Source organism: Bufo bufo, chromosome 9, assembly GCF_905171765.1.
Source record: "Bufo bufo chromosome 9, aBufBuf1.1, whole genome shotgun sequence".
Taxonomy (NCBI): domain Eukaryota; kingdom Metazoa; phylum Chordata; class Amphibia; order Anura; family Bufonidae; genus Bufo; species Bufo bufo.
This window is the reverse complement of record NC_053397.1, coordinates 27,982,430-28,003,629: the sequence shown is the minus strand read 5'-3', so window position 1 is coordinate 28,003,629 and position 21,200 is coordinate 27,982,430. Positions and strand designations below refer to the sequence as shown.

Here is a 21,200-nt window from a genome sequence, read left to right as displayed (position 1 = left end):
TGGCGCAGTGGCCACAGTCCCTCCTCCTCCTCCCGTCTCTCTTCTTATTGGTGGAGGTGGCGGCAGCAGCACAGGGGGGAGGGAGAGACTCCTCCACTGCGCTGCTGAGAAGAACATCGGCGGCGGGGCAGAGAACTATCATCTCCGGTGCCCCGACGCTGTATTCAACTGCAGAGCTGCGGCGGCTCTAGTCGCAAATGGCGACAAGACTAAAAAATCTTGTCGCCAGTTGTAAATTCTAAGGCCCCTTTCACACTTGTCCGGATCCGTCGTGTACTCCATTTGCCGGAAGTGCCCGCCGGATCCGTAACACCGCAAGTGAACTGAAAGCATTTGAAGACTGATCCGTCTTCAAAATGGGTTCAGTGTTACTATGGCAGCCAGGACGCTATTAAAGTCCTGGTTGCCATAGTAGTAGTGGGGAGCGGGGGAGCAGTATACTTACCGTCCGTGCGGCTCCATGTGATCACGTCATCCATGCGCGTGGGGCGCCCTGACGTCACTCTAAAGGCGCCCCGGGAGCCGCACGGACGGTAAGTATACTGCTCCCCCGCTCCCCACTACACTTTACCATGGCAAACAGGACTTTAGCGTCCTGGCAGCCATGGTAACCATTCAGAAAAAGCTAAACGTCGGATCCGGTAATGCGCCGAAACGACGTTTAGCTTAAGGCCGGATCCGGATTAATGCCTTTCAATGGGCATTAATTCCGGATCCGGCCTTGCGGCAAGTGTTCAGGATTTTTGACCGGAGCAAAAAGCGCAGCATGCTGCGGTATTTTCTCCGGCCAAAAAACGTTCCGGTCTGTAACTGAAGACGTCCTGATGCATCCTGAACGGATTTCTCTCTATTCAGAATGCATTAGGATAATCCTGATCAGGATTCTTCCGGCATAGAGCCCCGACGACGGAACTCTATGCCGGAACAGAACAACGCAAGTGTGAAAGAGCCCTAAGTCGCATTGGCGACCATTTTGGTCGCCATCTGGAGCCCTGCCCCAATGCACGGGCACCATCCGTTTTGAATGGGTCTGTGATCCATCCACAGCACAAAAAATAGAACATGTTTTGCGGTGCGGCGGCATGGACAGAAACCCCCCCAGAAGCATTCCGTTCGGTTCTGTGCCTCCGTTCCGCACCGTTCCGGATTGCGGACCCATTCAAGTAAATGGGTTAGCATCCGTGATGCTCGGTGCACACGGCCAGTGCTCGCATATTGCGGACCAGCCGTTTGTGGGATGCAGTACAGGCACGTACGAACAACGGCCGTGTGCATGAGCCCTTACTGACACAGGGAATTACAAGGGCTCTTTTAGATGAGCGTGTCCTGTGCTGGAATCGCGCTCCGTGTGTGAGCATGATTCCCCGTTATGGACACTGCTCGTTTCTCTGGAGCGCACGGCATTATACTGATTTATAATGCTGTGCGTCTCTGCATGACCTCACTGCTACAAAATCTAACTGAAATAATGCGGTCAATATAATTCTGTAGCAGTAAGGTCAGGCAGAGACACAAGATTAAATCAGTATAATGCCATCCCAGAGAGAGAGCAGTGTCCATAACATGCTGTGCGTGAGGTCACAGCGCTCCCGCGTCCTCGCGCTGTGCGCAGGTCACAACATGGTATGCGTCGCCGGCAGAAGACGACTGGGGAACTGCGAGTACGGAGGCAGCACAGGGAGCGCTGCATTCTCTGCTCCCCGGTGCTACTATACTTAGGAGTGCTTCCATGATGGAAGTGCTCATTAGTGTTCGCCCTTTAAGACGCAATGACATTTTCCCCCCCAGTTTTAGGCAGAAAAAGTGCTTCTTATAGGGCGACAGATACGATATTTTCCATCCTGAATGTTGCTCCTGTAACACAGACCCACTGCATTACAATGATTTATAATGCTTTGTGTTCCTGTCCGACCTCAAGTCTAATGAATTATACTTCCATAATGCCGTCAGTACAAATCAGTTTCGGACTGAATGCGCTCATGTGAAGTTGGCCCACACTAGGCCTCATACACACAAACGTTGGGGTCCGCAACCGAGCCACATTTTTGCAGACTCATTCATTTCAACGGGGCCGCAAAAGATGCGGACAGCACTCAGTGTGCATCATGGATAAGGATAGGACTGGTCTATTGAGGGCCGGACCTTCCGTTCCGCAAAATGCGGAACGCACATGGCCGGTATCCGTGTTTTGTGGTTCCATGATTTGCAGACTGCAATGGCCGTGTGCATGAGGCCTAAGGTAGTAGAAAATGGAGGAGATTTGCAGGGAAAGGCTTTAAGCCTGTTTTTACACTTTTTTGAAAATGCACCGTAACAGAAAACGCATCCAAAAATGCATGCATTGTAACGTGATTGCCACAGATTTGTGATGTGCTAATTACCCGTTCAGTTTTTACAGGTGAAACACATTGATTTAACATGTTTCACTTGCATAAAGAAAAATGCACTTGCGGTAAAACTGCATTTTTGCGGTGAGTTTTCGATGCATTTTTAAAAAGCAACACCGCAGCAGCAGCAGCATGTCTATGAACTGTGGCGCAGGTTCCCATTGAAAACCATTGGCGGTGACATGCACCTCAGTCTGAAAATGTCCCTGGTGACGCTCGTCTTCTGCTTTTGTTCCATTTTTCTTCTTGAAATCGAAGTAACCAACCTTCTCCTGGTGTGGATTTAGGTTTAATTGACGAGATCTCCACTGTCACCACAGGCAAAAAGCAGAGAGCGGCACGGAGGACCCCAAGGACCTCATAAGTTCCTGTATCGCTAAACCGCAAGCACTTGGCATGTGCTAGTGACCTATTTACCAGTGTTGTCCTCGTCTCGTTCAGCTCGGGGGGTCCCTGCTGTAGCTTCATTCTTCTAATCTTTGGGGGGGAAGGGGGAATAGGATATCATAACCACAATGAGTCCCAGTGCAAATACGTTCAGTTTACTGCTCCTCTGACCTTCCAGCTCCGCTGGTTGTAGAATGTGACTTTCTCTAAGCTGTGCTGTGAATTTCTACAAAAAAAAAAAAATTTGATTGTGGGTGGTTCTCTGGTACAGTCAAATAGCATGTTCTAGAGTTTCTTGCATCTCTGTTGAGCTGTCCTTCTGTTATTCCTCCTAGAAATGCAAAAAAAAAAAAGACAATTGGGTAATACCAGTTGCAGAGGGGGGGGGTGTCGCCTACATTCTGTAGCACTGTCCAATCAGTTTTGACAATACCAGAGTGTGTGGGGACACACCCCTTTAACATGGGGGAATAGTAACACCCAGAGATTTCTAGGGGGAGTTACGGAGGGGTGGCACAATGCAGAGCTGTAACAGAAGATGCTCCACTGTTGCTATTTCATTGGGAAAACGGGTATTTACTAAAGCAGACCTGTCCGAAGAGGCGACATCCTCCTCTAGTTGTAACAGAACAGTAAGGCTGCCGCCGCACATCTGGTGGTCCGGCACTTGCCTCCAGCGCCAAAGTGCAATTCATAGTGGGCTCGCGAGGCTGAAAGACTGAGCGCAGATAGCGTTATATTAGCGGATTTTGTTAATGGTTTGTTTTTTACCCATTTCCTGTGCAGTACTTTTTCACGACCCTCTATTGATCCCAAATAATTGATGATAATTGATAATTCTGCTCCTGGATTTGATGAGATGTCAGAGACTAGAAGATTCCAGAAAAATACGGCACTTGCTCTAGACTTAGAAATAGACTTGTAGTCCGGGCTGCATGGTCGTACACCTTAAAGGGGGGGGGTTTGGAGGTCACTTTGGGTCGGCTTGCTGCACATTTCACGAAGACTTGATCATCTCCTGCAATTCTTGCATCATCTGTCACCGCTATATCCAGTAGCAAGATCAAGCACTGCGACCAAGAGCTCGGCTCTTAAAGGAGACTTACTGGATGAAAATGAGAAGGGTCGCCTTCTTCTAGTGATTGTGGGAGGGACACCGCAGTTAGACGCCTGCTGATCAGAGAATGATGGGGCATGGGAGAGAGATACTGTGGAGGATGGGGAATCAGAGAGAGATACTGTGGAGGATAGGGAATCAGAGAGAGATACTGTGGAGGATGGGGAATCAGAGAGGTATACTGTGGAGGATGGGGAATCAGAGAGAGATACTGTGGAGGATGGGGAATCAGAGAGAGATACTGTGGAGGATGGGGAATCAGAGAGAGATACTGTGGAGGATGGGGAATCAGAGAGAGATACTGTGGAGGATGGGGAATCAGAGAGAGATACTGTGGAGGATGGGGAATCAGAGAGAGATACTGTGGAGGATGGGGTATCATAGAGGTATACTGTGGAGGATGGGGTATCATAGAGGTATACTGTGGAGGATGGGGTATCATAGAGGTATACTGTGGAGGATGGGGTATCATAAAGGTATACTGTGGAGGATGGGGAATCATAGAGGTATACTGTGGAGGATGGGGTATCATAAAGGTATACTGTGGAGGATGGGGTCTCATAGAGGTATACTGTGGAGGATGGGGAATCAGAGGTATACTGTGGAGGATGGGGAATCAGAGGTATACTGTGGAGGATGGGGAATCAGAGGTATACTGTGGAGTATTCAAACTATTCATTCTTGGTGCAGATTTCATATTGAAGTTCCCCTCGAAATCAATGGAGGCCATAAAACCGCATCAAAATACCAGTCCTTTATGCTCGAGGGAGATAAATCCCCTACCAGGGGTGTCTGGCAGACGCCTTCTGCTCTACCTATTCTGAACATGTGCATGCTCAGCCGAACTGAGCATGCATGTGTATGGGATGATCAGGAGGTATAGCTGACGGCTATTGAATGTGCATCTGGGAATCGCATGGGGGTTGCAGTTGTGTTGTGGGGGTCGTGCTGATCCGACTCTTGAGCCTGCGGGATTGATGCCATTGTTTGGCGTTGACAAAAGCCTTGGCCTTTGTAGAAAGTCATTATAGAGAAGATCGGTGCTTGCCCTGAGTGTGGGAATGCCGGCAATTTCCCTGCCCCCCATCCCGGGAGCTGACAGAGTGTGTGAAACTTGCAGCTGTTGCACATGTAGGTCATGGGGGGCGTTCCTGCGTCCGTGGCTCGGTGTGGCTGATCTCACCTGACAATCTTCTGCCCGGTCTGGATCAATAACTGCACATGTGACCACCAAAGGGTGTTGTGTATATACTTCTATATAGCATCGGCATATGCCACATGGTGCACCCAGCAATTGTAGCGGTGTATCCCCCACTCCGGTATTATTACATGAGGAGGAGGCATGGAAAGCTGGGCGACAACTCAAGCTGGAGAGATAGTGGTGGCCGTATTTGTTGTCAGCAGCCTGGGAAAGCTGTGTGAGAAAGTAAAACCTTGTGAGACTAAAAGAACCCGTGTAAAAAAATCATTAATTTCACAGCCATTTTTACACGCTAAAAAAGACCTACCTGACCCCCGGGACATTCTGACTTTTAGGAATTGCTCTGCGCACTGGATTTGCAGTGAATAATGATTTGCTCATTTTGTTATTTAAAGACCTAAAGCTCCCATTAACGGGAATGTATTGTCCAAAAATTTAATTTAACCACTTAAAGACAGGGCCAGTTACCACCCCTTCCTGACCGGTCACATTTTCCGTTGTTTTAGTACATGCATCTTTGAAAGCCATAACTTTTTTTTTTTTTTTTTTTTTTTTTTGGTTATGTAAATCATTTTTGCACCTTTTTTATGGCTTTATTTTTATGCCATTTTTATTTTAGTATTTTATGGGTTTTTTTGTTTGTTTTTTATAGCCAGGAAAATGTATTGTTTGTTCTGTTAATAGCACAACATGCAACAAATTATTATTTTTTATTACCATATTTTTTGCTTTCTAAGATGCACCTGTTACGACGCACACCAGGTTTTAGAGGAGGTAAAAATATATGAAAAATATTTTTCATCAGACCCCCCATTTTAGGAACTCCCATCAGACCTCCATGTCAAACCCCCATCAGACCTCAGATCAGAGAATAAAATAAAGAACTTCACTTAACCCTCCTGCTCCGCTGCTCCTCTCCAGGTCCGGCAGTCGCTCCTCCAGTCTCACTCCCCTGTCTTCTCCGGCCCCGCGCTGCACTGTCACCTAACTGCACGCAGCGTCGGTTCACAGTGCGCGCACTACGTCCTGACGCTGTACGCGGTCAGGACATGCAGTACAACATGGCCCCAGAGAAGAAGACGTGGGAGGGTGAGTACTGGCAGCGCTCACATCGCTTCACCAGCTCCCTGCACATAATGCATACTAATGAGCTTTATAAGACGCGCTGCCATTTTCCCCCTTTTCGCTTTATAAGACGCACTGCCATTCACACACACACACACACACACTTGGGGGGGGGGAGTATGTCTTATAAAGCGAAAAATACAGTATGACCCCTCTTAGTAACAGCCATTTTGATACGTGGTTTATAGTCACTGGGGACTGGACTAGAAGCTGCAATGTGTGTGTGGAGGTTTTATTATTATTTTTTTTTTTCCACTTATTTTTTTATATTTATTTACATTTTATTATTATTAATGCTGATTTCTCCTGTAATTTGGGGCTGACATATTAGCCCAGGTTACAGGGGGTATATAGCCCCTAGAGAGGTTGTATATCACTGTACAACCTCTCTGCAGATCTGATCTGGATCTGCTAAGACCCATCAGCTCTCGCAGTTACCCAGCAATCACATGACCAACTTCTACCTAGTGCTGTCAGAAGGTTAGCATGGTGAAAACTGCTGACAGACTCCTTTTAAAGGGGTTATCCAGACTTTTACAATGGATGGGTTATTCACACCAACTCATCTGACCACCCCTTCAAACAGCCGATCGGCGGGGGTGCCTTGAGTTGATCTCATATTGATGACCTAACCTAAGAATCCGCCATCAGTTTTGGATAAGCACTTTACATCCATAGCATTCTTCTCTGGTTTGCTCCCCCCCCCCCCCCCCCCTGCAGCTTAGCGGGGGGGGGGGGGGGGGGAGCAAAAAAGTTGCAGCTTGGAACCCGTCAACAAGGAGGCTGGCTGCAGTTAAGAAATTCATTTCTATTGTCTTATTTTCATTTTGAGAGCTCGGCTCAGTAACGCATGAACATCTGCATATTCTGATTAACACATGAATGGCTAATGTTTGCCCTGGTTATTCATATGTTAATGAGCAGGCTGCGGGGGGCTTCCAGTTGGGGATGAGCTGTCGGGGGACTCCTTGTACAGAGGCTTCCACTGATGGAGACTGAGCATCTGTAAGAACATGACGCAGGGGATGCTATTGCCTGCGCTCTGCGCGGCCACATGCGGCGGATCTTCTGCAGCACAATTTCCGCTCTGAATTTTGCCGCAGCAAAGTCAGATATGTCATGTATTTTGCCTCTGTTTTCACCTTGTGCATTGCAAAGACGAATTTCTGGGGCAGATTATTTTTTCTGGAGAAATAGAAATAAATCAATGGTGGGCGCTCGTTATTTGGCAATAACATGGGCCGCTATACATAAGAACAATTTATTAGTAAATATATATAAAAAAACATATAAAATCATACGTGGCATGTGAATGGATTACAACAGGAACGACTGCATACAACTCTATATATTTGGATATTTTTTGATATACCGGTGTGAAAATGATCAGCAGTAGATGTAAACGCAGCTTGTCTGAACATACACCTAGTCAATAACTGAACCCTTGATCTCCCATGTATTGAGAAAATAAAAAGTTCCTTCTGGAACAATCTAGAAAAGATGTTGATCTTCTGTATATAAATCCCGTGATTTTCAATGGGATAGTTGATTGTGGCGCAGTTAATATCAAGCACGCCGAGATACGTACTGATCCTGACAATAGAAGTATAACTATATGCAGGGTACCCGGCATATATCACCCTGCACCGGGGGAAATAATACAGTTTTTGCCGGTCCCTGAATTTCAATTGTATCCAGGTTCAAACTTATACATTGGTATATGGGGTAATGTACTTTACCACTCCGCAGTTTCTTCAAGTCTCCGTGGTCAGAAGCTGGCTGAGGAGCGTGGGATCCAACTTTCACTTTATGCTGCAAGGACCTGTGTGGCGTCCCACGTGGTCCGCGGGTCTCCCCGTGATGTCTCACGTGACTCCTGGAATGGGGAGGAGCTAGGTTCCGATTGCCGCACGTGCGTTTTTTAGGTATCTCCTATGTATTTTTCATGGGCTGAATACTATAATTCATTTTTATTCAATCCGGTTGGATTTTTATATTTAAATGATCAGAATTTTATTGGTTGACTTTTTAAAAATACAATAAATCTTCAAATACCAATTCTAGAGTATATTAGCGGAGATGTGCGAATCTGAATCTGATTTGGAGCTTAGATCCACATCCACATTTTTTAAAATCCCTCACTGTCCCAGCACGCGCTGTGCTACCTTTGGATACCATATAAAAGGAAGCCATTTGACTCCCACTGTTCAGCCACTGAAGAAGGGATATCCTTAACCCCGAAACGCGTCTGGTATTGAACAGTGAGGGATTAAAAAAGAACTGCGCGATAATAATGTTATCGATCCGGGAGAGCCTGGTAACACCAGCCCCCAACACTGAACGGAGATCGCGGTTGAACTTGCACATTCCGAATACGGAACCTAGCTCCTCCCCATTCCAGGAGTCACGTGAGACCTCACGGGGAGACCCACGGACCACGTGGGACGCCACACAGGTCCTTGCAGGATAAAGTGAAAGTTGGATCCCACGCTCCTCAGCCAGCTTCTGACCACGGAGACTTGAAGAAACTGCGTAGTGGTAAAGTACATTACCCCATATACCAATGTATAAGTTTGAACCTGGATACAATTGAAATTCAGGGACCGGCAAAAACTGTATTATTTCCCCCGGTGCAGGGTGATATATGCCGGGTACCCTGCATATAGTTCTACTTCCATTGTCAGGATCAGTACGTATCTCGGCGTGCTTGATATAAACTGCGCCACAATCAACTATCCCATTGAAAATCACGGGATTTATATACAGAAGATCAACATCTTATCTATATTGTTCCAGAAGGAACTTTTTATTTTCTCAATACATGGGAGATCAAGGGTTCAGTTATTGACTAGGTGTATGTTCAGACAAGCTGCCTTTACATCTACTGCAAATCATCAAAAAATATCCAAATATATAGAGTTCTATGCAGTCGTTCTGCCACGTATGATTTTATATGTTTTTTTATATATATTTACTAATAAATTGTTCTTATGTATAGCAGCCCATGTTATTTGGCAATAACGAGCGCCCACCATTGATTTATTTCTATTTCTCCACAAATACTTCTACCAGCATTGGGAGTGCACCTGTCCATTCGTGGGTCGGTTGGGTGAGCCACTAACCTTACCTTTTTTAGATTATTTTTTCTGCAGCATGTCAATGAGATTCTGTGAATTCTCAACCACTTTGCCATTATTGTAATACCTTGTGGGTTTCCAGCGTGCAGAAAATCCACCGCTCATCTGCCACATGTGAATATACCCTTAGGGTAGCTGCACACGGGTGAGTGCAGGTTTTAAGACAGAAATTCAGCTCAGATTGTCGTGCTGATTTTTCTGCGTTTCTGCACTAAAATCCTCACGTGTTACAGGTTTGGTTGCTGATTTTGATGCATCTTTTACCTAGATCTTGCAAATGGTAAAAACTGCACAAAAAATCTGCATCAAACTTTCTAAATCCGCACCGCAGGTCCGTACTGAAAAAAATAAATGTACAAGAGATTTGTCAAACCTCATTCGCCTTGCCGGGACTAGATTGCATAGCGGTTTTACGACACGAAAAGCTGTGCTGGAAAAAACGTGCGTAATCCGCAGTGTGTATAGGTAGCCTTAAAGGGGATGTCAAGGATTTTTATATTGATGGTCTATCCTCAGAATAGGCCCATCAATATCTGATCAGCACCCTGCACCCCACCAGTCAGCTGTTCTGAAGTAGCTGTGGCCCTGGAACCACACAGCTCCGTCCATTGTATAGTGCAGTGCTGCTCCCATTCTTTTCATTGGGAGCAACATTGCAGTAAGCAGCTTGAAGGCGGACTTGTGCAACGACCGGACACCCTAGGGGTAGTGTGCGTGAGCGTACTAGTGATAAGGTGCCGAGGATAGTAGTACTCTCGAGGAAGTTGTCCCTTGGGCCCGCGTGCAGTAGATGGGTAGACGGCACGAAATCCTCCGGGGAACACAAGCCAGATGTTGGTTGAGGTGTGCTTGATGGTAACTGGTGTAAGGTGCTTTTGCGGCTGGGCCCCTGGTTCGTGACGCCAGCACCGTAAGGTGCAATAAGGAGGAGAAGTGGAATGATGAGAGAGGCAGTAGTTGAACCAAGCAGGAACTTTACTTGTCAGATGTAATAAGGCATCCAATATCATCACTTTGTCTTTCATACAGATGGCAAAAAGGCTAAAGCTGCAAAATCCAAATGAGCAGGCTCCTTATGGTGAAGTGCATAGGTTACCTTCAGCCCACTTGGGTAAAGCCTCATGCACACGGCAGTTGTTTTGGTCCGTATCCGAACCGCAGTTTTGGCGGCTCGGATGCGGACCCATTCACTTCAATGGGGCCGCAAAAGATGTGGACAGCACTCCGTGTGCTGTCTGCATCCGTTGCTCTGTTCCGTCGTCCACAAAAAAAAATATAACCTGTCCTATTCTTGCGGACAAGAATAGGCAGTTATATTAAAGGCTGTCGGACCGCAAAACACACAACGGTCGTGTGCATGTAGCCTAAATGTGATGTTCTTACTTGTGCTTGGTTCCTGGTCTTGCTCTGATCCCTCAACTAGAATCTCTCCACCTGATACAAAGGAGTCTGATAAATGACAGTTACCTTCCTTCGCCTATAGTCTCTAGTTCAATGATCCAACAACCCAAGGGCGATCTCCCTCATGGCAGGCAAACACTCTGCTTCATTATTTGAAAAGGTTGTGGTCTTCAGAGTAAAAATTCTACTTGATACCCCAGAAGTGTACTCTACAGCGTAGGATCCTATAGTCCTGATCTTTGGACTCAATGGTTGAAACCAGTTAGTTCCCCTGGGCAAGGCACAGGAGGACAGAGACAAGACCGTCTCCTCTTCTGTCTCCTAACTCCTCCACTCCTATTCTCTACTCCCCCTTCTCACTTCCTTTGTCTGCACTATATAAGTAGTGTGTTAGAGACCTCTAGTGGTGAAATGTATGTAGTGCAGGTTACCAGCCTGAAATACAGATTTAGCAGCATAGACCAGGGATGGCCAACCTGAGGCTCTCCAGCTGTTGCAAAACTACAACTCCCAGCATGCCCATACTGCCTACAGCTATCGGCCTACAGCAGGGCGTGGTGGGAGTTGTAGTTTTACAACAGCTGGAGAGCCGCAGGTTGGCCATCCCTGGCATAGACAAAGAAATAGTGTAAAATAACATCATATTACACACCAATTTGGAGTGGACCATACACACACGAGTGGGACACTACACTTGCACACGTCCGACTGCTTTCTCTCCTGACTCCCCCCTTCCGCCCCCCCACCCATATACTTCCACATTTGGCAGAATGTGTATTTGTATGAGATAGAGAGGGGAGAAAGTGGCTGACAGACACCCCTGATGGCGGCTTATCTCCCAGGAAATAACTACTTTACCCGATCCTCCTCTCCCCTACAGATGACTGGGAGAGTTGAGAGCTCCCCACATGCATTAGGCCAGGGCTGGCCAACCTGCGGCTCTCTAGTTGTTGTAAAACTACAATTCCTGATAGTTATAGACAGTCTGGGCATGCTGGGAGTTGTAGTTTTGCAACAGCTGGAGAGCCGCAGGTTGGCCAGCCCTGCATTAGGCTATCAGTCGGTGGGTTTGGCAGACAATACACTAATGTGTATGGGGGCGTTCACGCCATGGATGGAGCTTCTGCAGAACAGCTGATAGGCAGCGGTGCAGGGTGTCGGGCCCTCACTAATCACATATTGATGGCCTTACTGAGGATTGACCATCGGCACAAAAATTCTGGAAACCCCTTATAAATGTGTTCTTAATATTTTATCTTGTGACTAATTTTTCTTGAAGGTTTATTTTCCTGCAGTTGCGGGAAGACTCCATGAAAATATACCCTCAAAGTACTCAAAGGGGTTCTCCTCTTTGGACAATCCCTACTTGACAATAAGGGTACATTCACACGTCCAGAAGTGTTTTGCGGACCGCACATGGCCGGCCCTATGATAGAAATGCCTATTCCTGTCCGTGATTGCGGACAAGACTAGGACATGCTTTATCTTTTTTTTGCGGAGCTGAGGAACAGGACTACGGATGTGGACAGCACACCGTGTGCTGTCTGCATCTTTTGCGTCCCCATTGAAATGAATGGGTCTATGCGGGCTCAGAACTACGGATGTGTGAATGCACCCTAAACGGGTTGGAAAATGTCGTCCTGCCGGTCCCCCCTGTGAGCACCTGTCATCTGTGGAAATCTGTCTCTACTTTCACAGCAGCGCCACCACAGGGTGAAACGAAGCATTACACAGTGCAATGTGTACTACAGGACCGGACAGGTCCTCCAGACGGAGAAATGCTCCTAGTCTTCAATCTCCGCTCCGGCCAAGAGATGCAGACCCCCCTCTATTAACTCAGAAATCCCTGATTTGACAATCCCTTTAGGATGACGTGTGATGGATCCACACGATGCAGCAGCTATTTCCTCTTGTAACATGTCCGTTTTGTGTTTTTCAGACATGCCAATATTTGGACTATGCCCGGCCTACGATGAGTTCTATCTGGTTGTTTGTAGCCAATGTAATCAGGTCATAAAGCCGCAAGCATTTCAATCACATTATGGTAAGTGCTTAACTATGACTTAATAACACTGTTAAATCAGGATTATAGATGGCACATTTTGTTCATCTCGTTAATGATTTCCAAAGCTCCTCATTGACAGCCTCACCCGAAAATGCACTTTGAGGATTTTAACACAAACTGCTGTTTTGGTTGTTATTAATGTGAGAATGCCTTTTACAAAGCAACGAAATCCAGCCCTGTGCGGTAACGGGCTGACGGCCTGAAGTTACAACTGGCCTTAAAGGGGTCGTTTCACTTCAGCAAATGGCATTTATCACTTAGGCAAAGTTAATACAAAGCACTTATGTGTTGTGATTCTCCATATTGCCTCCTTTGCTGGTTGGATTTATTTTTACATCACATTATACGCTGCTCGTCTCCAGGGTTTATGACCACCCTGCAATCAATCAGCGGTGGTCGTGCTCCTAGAGGCTCCGTTCTCCCACCTCTGTCACCTCTCTCCAAGTCTTGATTGACAGGGCCAGGCCGCATTCACATCCTCCTGCCAGCCCTGAGTGCACGGTAAATCTTGCGCCTGCGCCGCTCTGTTCAGTATTCAGCTCAGGCGCAGTAAGGAAATCGGCAGCCAGTGAGCGTCCTTCCTTCACTATGCCTGCGCCGAATACTGCACGGCGCAGGCGCGAGATTTACCATGCACTCAGGGGCGGCAGGAGGATGCGAACGCTGCTTGGCCCTGTCAATGAAGACTCGGAGGGAGGTGACAGGTGGGAGAACGGAGCCTCTAGGAGCAGGAACCACGCCTCCCCAAACAAACCCCCCCCCCCCCCCCCCCCCCCCCCCCCCGCTCCTAGAGGCTAATTTGCATATTATAAAAGTTGCATTTATGGGGTAACGGGGCCATGGATAAAACTAGGAATAGGCTACTTAGGTTCAGCTGACACATTGTAAAGCGGCTGTGCTCAGAATTACACCCAGGTCCCCTTCACTGGAGTGGGGCATATCCATGTGACAGATAAATGTGATGTCACTGGGTTCGAAAGAGGCCCCATCATGGCCTCCCCCCCCCCCCCATTGCCGGATGTTTTGATCAGTTTGTCAGGAGATGCGGCGGCGGCTGTGCGGGGATCAGGGGCTACGCAGGTGCCTGAGAGCGGAGTAAGTATAATCTATAGGAGGGCCCGGGCATTGGGGGCCATGTGTTAGACTTTGGATAACCCCTTTAATATCGAATCCCCCAAAAAAAAAAACAGGTTCTTTGTTCATCTTGACTTTGCGGTCACCGTTTACCAGTTTGGGTTTAATGTATTATATATCATTTTCTACTACAGAGACAGAAAATGCACGGCGCAGGGAAGAAAAAAATGACCAGCTCTCCAGACTTACAGTTTTGCATAATTTATTAATATGACCTCACAGTTGAGGACAAAGTATACTCCATGAATATGAATATAAAGCAGTAATAAATTAGCATCTGTCAGTGAAAAATTAAAACCCGAAATCCAAATAGACAGCGCTAGTGCCGTTATGTGCCAAGAGAATTACTTCAGAGCCACAGTCCGCTGCAGGGCAGTCGCGGCATAGGACTGCTGCCAAGGATATGTGGCATAGAATTCAACTGTGGCCCACGGTTGTCACTGGTTAAAGGCCCCGTTACAGGGACTTGTTTAAAGGTCCCGCTGATCACCCGATGAATTGGCAAACCCTCGTTCATCGGGTGACTGCTTCTCAGGGGGCGGACACCTCAATCGTGTTTTTTCTAGGCAGTAGATCATGCTGTGTAAGCAGTGAATGTGTATGGGGGCAAGCAATCGCTCCTGATAATTGCCTGCCGTGTCAGCCATGTTCACTGCTGTGTCCGATACAGTTGGAGTCCGTAGTGATCGGTAATATTGTAACGCTTTGTGACCTGCTTTTATTAATGAAGTCCAGGACACATCATAAGGACTCGTGCACACGGCCGTAGACGTTTTTGTGGTCTACAAATGGCAGTTCCGCAAAACACAGAAACCGGCCATGTCTGCATTTTGCGGATCGGTACGTCCTGCCCTCTCTTAGAATTGCCTATTTTTTTTTGTGTGTCCGCAGAATGGACACACGGATGCAGACAGCTGGGTATATGCACAGCTGCCCCTAGGGGAAAAAAAGTGTCGGCGATGCCCCTCCGCAGACGCTAGGCTAAACGGTTTTAGTCTAATGTCTGTAGAAGGCAGACAGGACCAGCTTTTTATTTTTTTCTGCTAATTTTTCTTTTGAATTTTTTTTGGGGGTTTCCGCACTTTCTTCTTTAGCTTTCGGAGCCTCCTGGGTGGTTCATCATCAGACGAGGCTGCCACCCGGGCCTCTGTTCATACTTTCTCCAAATTTTACCAGATTCATTGCTTGGCCTCTGCCGATGTCCATCTGGGCTGCGAGTCTCTAGGGCAGTGTTCGTCAGCTCCACTCCTCAGGGCCCACCTGCTGTTCAGGATTTGTGAATATCCCACAGAATGAAAACCTGTGGTAAGGCCGAATGCACACGGCCGTGTTCCGCGGCCGAGAGCGGTCCGTGGTATGCACTATACGAGTGTATTACTGTACAGCAGCGGCGGCATGAAGCGCACGGCGTCATAGCAACCAATGACGCCGTGCGCTCCTGCTCTGAACAGGAATCCAGCCCGGCATACCACGGACCGCTCTCGGCCGCGGAACATGGCCGTGTGCATTCGGCCTAAGGCTAGGGCTACATGACGACATGTGACAGTTTTTATAATGACAGTCTATGGTGTCGCACTGCGACATGACAGTAGTAAAAAATCCATTAAAAATTGATCTTTCTGCGACTGTCGCGATGCGGCATCATATACTATCATTATAAAAATTGTTGCGCGACACTTGTCGTCGTGTAGCCCTAGCCTAAGTCTACATGCACACACGACAGTGAAAAAAAAGTCAGCTAAAAACTGACGTTTTAAAAGGACGTTTCTTTCACTGATGTCTTTCTGAGAAACGGACGTTAAAAATGGACCCATTCATTTGTATGGGGCAGTCTGTCAGTGAGAAACAGACTACATAGAACATGTTCTATTTTTTATAAGCTGTAGAAGAGGGGCACACCTACATAAAAAACCACTTATGGAGAAAAATGTATGGCTATAGGAATTTATTGCTTATTAAAGAAAGAGAGCACAAATAAGAGGACTATAATGCAAATTTAATGATATCTCTTAAGCTGCTTACCGTAAATACTTTGAGATATTTATATATCTATTTGCACATTTGACATACATGTTATCACTGGTTATTTATGTTTTTATATTTTAACTGCTTTTAATAGTATTACTATATAGTTTTAATAAGCAATCATTTCCTATAGCCATACATTTTTCTCCATAAGTGTTTTTTATGTAGGTGTGCCCCTCTTCTATAGCTTTTATTACTTTAACACTTTTTGAACATTAGGTGAATCTTTTTAGTGGAAGCACTCTTCCATTCACTGCACAATAGGTGAGCCATCTCCTACTGATTACTATGTTCTATTTTTTGACGTCCGTTTTTCACTGACAGTAGAAAAAACTGCCGTGTGAATAACCGCATAGACTACCATCATGTCCGTTTTTCAGTCCTGACGCACTGACACTAATTATATCACCCGCTCAATACTAAGGAAATCCTGAAAACATGACCGGCAGGTGGGCCCTGAGGACTGGGGATGAGAAACACTGCCCTAGGGTGTTCACGTGGCTGTCTTCCCCTTTCTCCCTTGTAGTGTTGAGCGAACTTGTGTTTTAAGTTCGGCGTCTAAAGTTCGGGTTATCGAAGAATCGCGTTATGGATTCTAAATTCCGTTATGGTCTGTGGTAGCGGAATCCATAACGTGATTCTTCGATAACCCGAACTTTAGACGTCGAACTTTAAACAACACTACTCCCTTCCGGACTGCATTAGGACGTCCCATGGTGCTGTGTCCCCTAATGGCATCAACAAGAAAAATGGATTTTTGTACGTACCCTAGAGTCCCTTTGCATTGTTGGCACTCGTCCCACTTTTCTATTTTCTTTCCTATTTCTGAACTGTGGATTTTTCTTTGTTCTCTGTTGGGTTCTTGGTTCGTTGCTTTTGCATTTGGTACTAACTGGTTATCCTAGTGTCCGTGGAGAGTGTATAGCCCGCCTGGGCAGAGGCGACGCTTCTTTTATTGTCCCTCTAGCGACATCCGGGGGTATACCCTTGGTGCGGTGTCCTCCAATGCATTCAACGAGAAACGGATTTTGCCGCAAGTACAACAATCCTATTCTGCTGCATGTTGGTAAAGCAACAGTGTCCGTTCAGTAGCGCTTACGCATTGGTCAGTCCTCGCTCAGCTGCTTGGTTTCCAGGGTAGCACTGGACGCTATTGGAAAATGTGGCCTGGGAATCGCCGTGGCTGGTACAGCTAAGGTGGCTCTAGATGCGTTTTTGAAGTCGCCATACACTTTCCTCAGTATGTAAAATTCTGTGGCGACTCTAAAACGCCTCTACGCCTACTGTGCCGCCTTAGACACTGATTACCAGTAGCAAATTAAATATCTTGCCAATTTTTATTAACTGGTGACCTGGTTTTACTGGTTCTTCGTCTTCTTTACTTACTGAAGCAGGATATGTCGTCCATGGTTCATGTCCTCATCCCAGTGTAACCCATTGTAGCTGACGTGAATTATGGTCCGTGCAGTAAGTAGCGGCTCTGTGCGGTGCGCGGCACGTGGTTGATTGCTTTACCATAGGCTAGTAACTTTGCTGGGAGCAGATCACGTGATTACAATGAAAAGGAAAGAAAGGGATTTACTGTAAGTGCGTTTAAATGCTGGTTGTATTGCAGATCTGATCGCAATGATAAAAATCAGAAAAACCTTTTCAGAGCACATCCACACGGGACATATTTTGGTACAGAAAATCTGCAACAAATCCACAGAAATCTGCATGCGGATTTTGATGCAAATTTAGCGGTGGCTTTACCATGAGTTTCAACCCCTGCATTTCAAAAGGTGAAACCTGTACTGAAATCCACGGCGTAAGGGGGCATTCACACGACCATATGTATTTTGCAGTCCGTATGCAACATGACGTCATCCATATTTTGCGGACCCTGCAGAATACATACGGTCATGTGAATGCCGCCTGACTTGACATACCACAGATTTAAAATCCATATTGCATGCCAAGGTGTGTGTGGATTGCTCTGCAGAAATCTTCTGCACTGAAATCTTGTGAATGAGGTTTTTTTTTTGTTTTTTTTTTTCTCTTTCACTGGATTTTTTTGGATGATATTTTCTAAGATGAGAGGCTTGGCCTCAGAGGCATGAGGTAAGGACGGAATTGAGAAAAATCTGCCCTGCTGTACATGACTGGGGATGGCAGCCGCAGGCGGACGTGTGTACATGATGCAGTCCCTTATAACACCTGTCTACAGGTGGAAAACCTGGATCTTAAGGCGCTAATAGACCAAGCAAATTTGTGGCCAATTACCGGGGCCAAGCCTTCATAGGACCCACTTGTTCCCGTATGATCATGCATCCAACATGCTCGGTTATCTGCATCTTTCATCAGGGGGCGCGATTATCGGCTCTGCCTGTAATCAATAGTACTGAATGGAGGAGGAAGCAATCATCGACTGTGGTAGCAATCATCCCTCCCGTATTCGCATTGCATCGGCCAATGCAAACAAGCGCTCATGGACATGTTTATCTGTCCGAATATCAAGCGGTCTAATGGGACTTCTGTGCATACTGTGTCTGTGCACTTAGCTGGATGCGTACGCCAGCGTATACCTTGACATTTCTGTCGGACTCCATTCACAAGAGGGAGGCCAAACAAGTGTCATCTTGGCCACTGTGCATCGGTTTACAGTTTTTGCACCATATATGACGACTGCACGAAAAGTATACTTCATCATTTACATGATTTTGTTTGAGAGAATCAAGGTTGTGGCGGTAGTGTCAGTGAACACTGCAGCGCCTCGGATAAACCTGTAGAAAAACTGATCTTTTGTATCAGTTGGCATCCATTTAAGTAATATCCATCTCAGATCTGGGTTTTTTTTTGACTGGGGAAAATAAAAAGTCCTGCATGCATTTTTTTTTTTTTTTTTTTCTCCTGACAGATCAGAGGGGCAGAAGGTGAAACAGAGATGTGACCTCTCCCTCAAAGTGAAGTTTTAGTAAAATATACATAGCGGCAAATGCAATAATGTGGTAATCAATAGTCGTACGACTAAGTGTAAATTGGATGCCGCTGTATGACACAAACCTTCGTAGGGCGTATATGTTCTCAGCCTATACACCTGGCAGCAGGCCCCACCTCTGCGTATACAGAGCCTCGGCAGCAATCACCTCTGCAGATGGTTTAGGCTACTTTAACACTGGCGTTTTTGGCTTTCCGTTTCTGAGATCCGTTCAGGGCTCTCACACGCGGTCCAAAACGGATCAGTTTTGCCCTAATGCATTCTGAAGGGAAAAGGATCCGCTCAGAATGCATCAGTTTGCCTCCGATCAGTCTCCTTTCTGCTCTGGAGGCGGACACCAAAACGCTGCCTGCAGTCAAACAGATCCGTCCTGGCACACAATGTAAGTCAATGGGGACAGATCCGTTTTCTATGACACAATCTGGCACAATAGAAAACTGATCCGTCCTTCATTGACTTTCAATGGTGTTCAAGACAGATCCGTCTTGGCTTGTTACAGATAATACAAACTGATCCGTTCTGAACGGATGCAGACATTTGTATTATCTGAACGGATCCGTCTGTGCAGGTGCATGACGGATCCACACCAAACGCGAGTGTGAAAGTAGTCTTAGTCATTTTTATTTTGGCCACACAGAGGACTTTTATACTTGGAGTATATCTAGCTGATTCTCCATTGTCAAGCACAGTACCTCACTGTATCATGTACACCAGACTGTCCTTCAGTAATAAAGCATTGCAGACCCAGGTATGGCTGCGTCCTGTAGCCATCAGTCAGCCCTGACATGCCGATTATCTGTTTAGACTTCCATTTTCATTTAGTTTGCCCTGTATGTCTATTGCCACAGTTTCTTTAAAATCCTAAACGGCTGCATTTCCAATATCTGAAATATTTTCACCTCTGAAATATATATATATATATAGTACACTGCTCAAAAAAATAAAGGGAACACAAAAATAACACATCCTAGATCTGAATTAATTAAATATTCTTCTGAAATACTCTGTTCTTTACATAGTTGAATGTGCTGACAACAAAATCACACAAAAATAAAAAAATGGAAATCCAATTTTTTAACCCATGGAGGTCTGGATTTGGAGTAACACTCAAAATTAAAGTGGAAAAACACACTACAGGCTGATCCAACTTTGATGTAATGTCCTTAAAACAAGTCAAAATGAGGCTCAGTAGTGTGTGTGGCCTCCACGTGCCTGTATGACCTCCCTACAGCGCCTGTGCATGCTCCTGATGAGGTGGCGGACGGTCTCCTGAGGGATCTCCTCCCAGACCTGGACTAAAGCATCTGCCAACTCCTGGACAGTCTGTGGTGCAACGTGACGTTGGTGGATAGAGCGAGACATGATGTCCCAGATGTGCTCAATTGGATTCAGGTCTGGGGAACGGGCGGGCCAGTCCATAGCATCAATGCCTTCGTCTTGCAGGAACTGCTGACACACTCCAGCCACATGAGGTCTAGCATTGTCTTGCATTAGGAGGAACCCAGGGCCAACCGCACCAGCATATGGTCTCACAAGGGCTCTGAGGATCTCATCTCGGTACCTAATGGCAGTCAGGCTACCTCTGGCGAGCACATGGAGGGCTGTGCGGCCCTCCAAAGAAATGCCACCCCACACCATTACTGACCCAATGCCAAACCGGTCATGCTGGAGGATGTTGCAGGCAGCAGAACGTTCTCCACGGCGTCTCCAGACTCTGTCACGTCTGTCACATGTGCTCAGTGTGAACCTGCTTTCATCTGTGAAGAGCACAGGGCGCCAGTGGCGAATTTGCCAATCTTGATGTTCTCTGGCAAATGCCAAACATCCTGCACGGTGTTGGGCTGTAAGCACAACCCCCACTTGTGGACGTCTGGCCCTCATATTACCCTCATGGAGTCTGTTTCTGACCGTTTGAGCAGACACATGCACATTTGTGGCCTGCTGGAGGTCATTTTGCAGGGCTCTGGCAGTGCTCCTCCTGTTCCTTCTTGCACAAAGGCGGAGGTAGCGGTCCTGCTGCTGGGTTGTTGCCCTCCTACGGCCTCCTCCACGTCTCCCGATGTACTGACCTGTCTCCTGGTAGCGCCTCCATGCTCTGGACACTACGCTGACAGACACAGCAAACCTTCTTGCCACAGCTCGCATTGATGTGCCATCCTGGATAAGCTGCACTACCTGAGCCACTTGTGTGGGTTGTAGACTCCGTCTCATGCTACCACTAGAGTGAAAGCACCGCCAGCATTC

General features: G+C 46.7%; 1 protein-coding gene and 1 long non-coding RNA gene across 3 annotated transcripts in view; one reads left to right on the top strand and one right to left on the bottom strand.

Annotated features, from left to right (window-relative positions):
* The window catches only part of ATXN7 (ataxin 7), a 120,837-nt gene that overhangs the window by 65,707 nt on the left and 33,930 nt on the right, over nt 1-21,200 (top strand). For both annotated transcript variants that reach the window (XM_040408620.1, XM_040408619.1), the window contains one exon: nt 12,695-12,799. In XM_040408620.1, coding sequence (XP_040264554.1) covers nt 12,695-12,799 — 105 coding nt within the window. The remainder of the gene's footprint in view (nt 1-12,694; nt 12,800-21,200) is intronic.
* LOC120979699 lies at nt 1,335-19,344 on the bottom strand. Its single transcript, XR_005774362.1, has 3 exons — nt 19,334-19,344; nt 16,657-16,663; nt 1,335-1,456 (listed from the first exon to the last, which is right to left on the bottom strand). It is a non-coding gene; the product is annotated as an uncharacterized LOC120979699 (long non-coding RNA).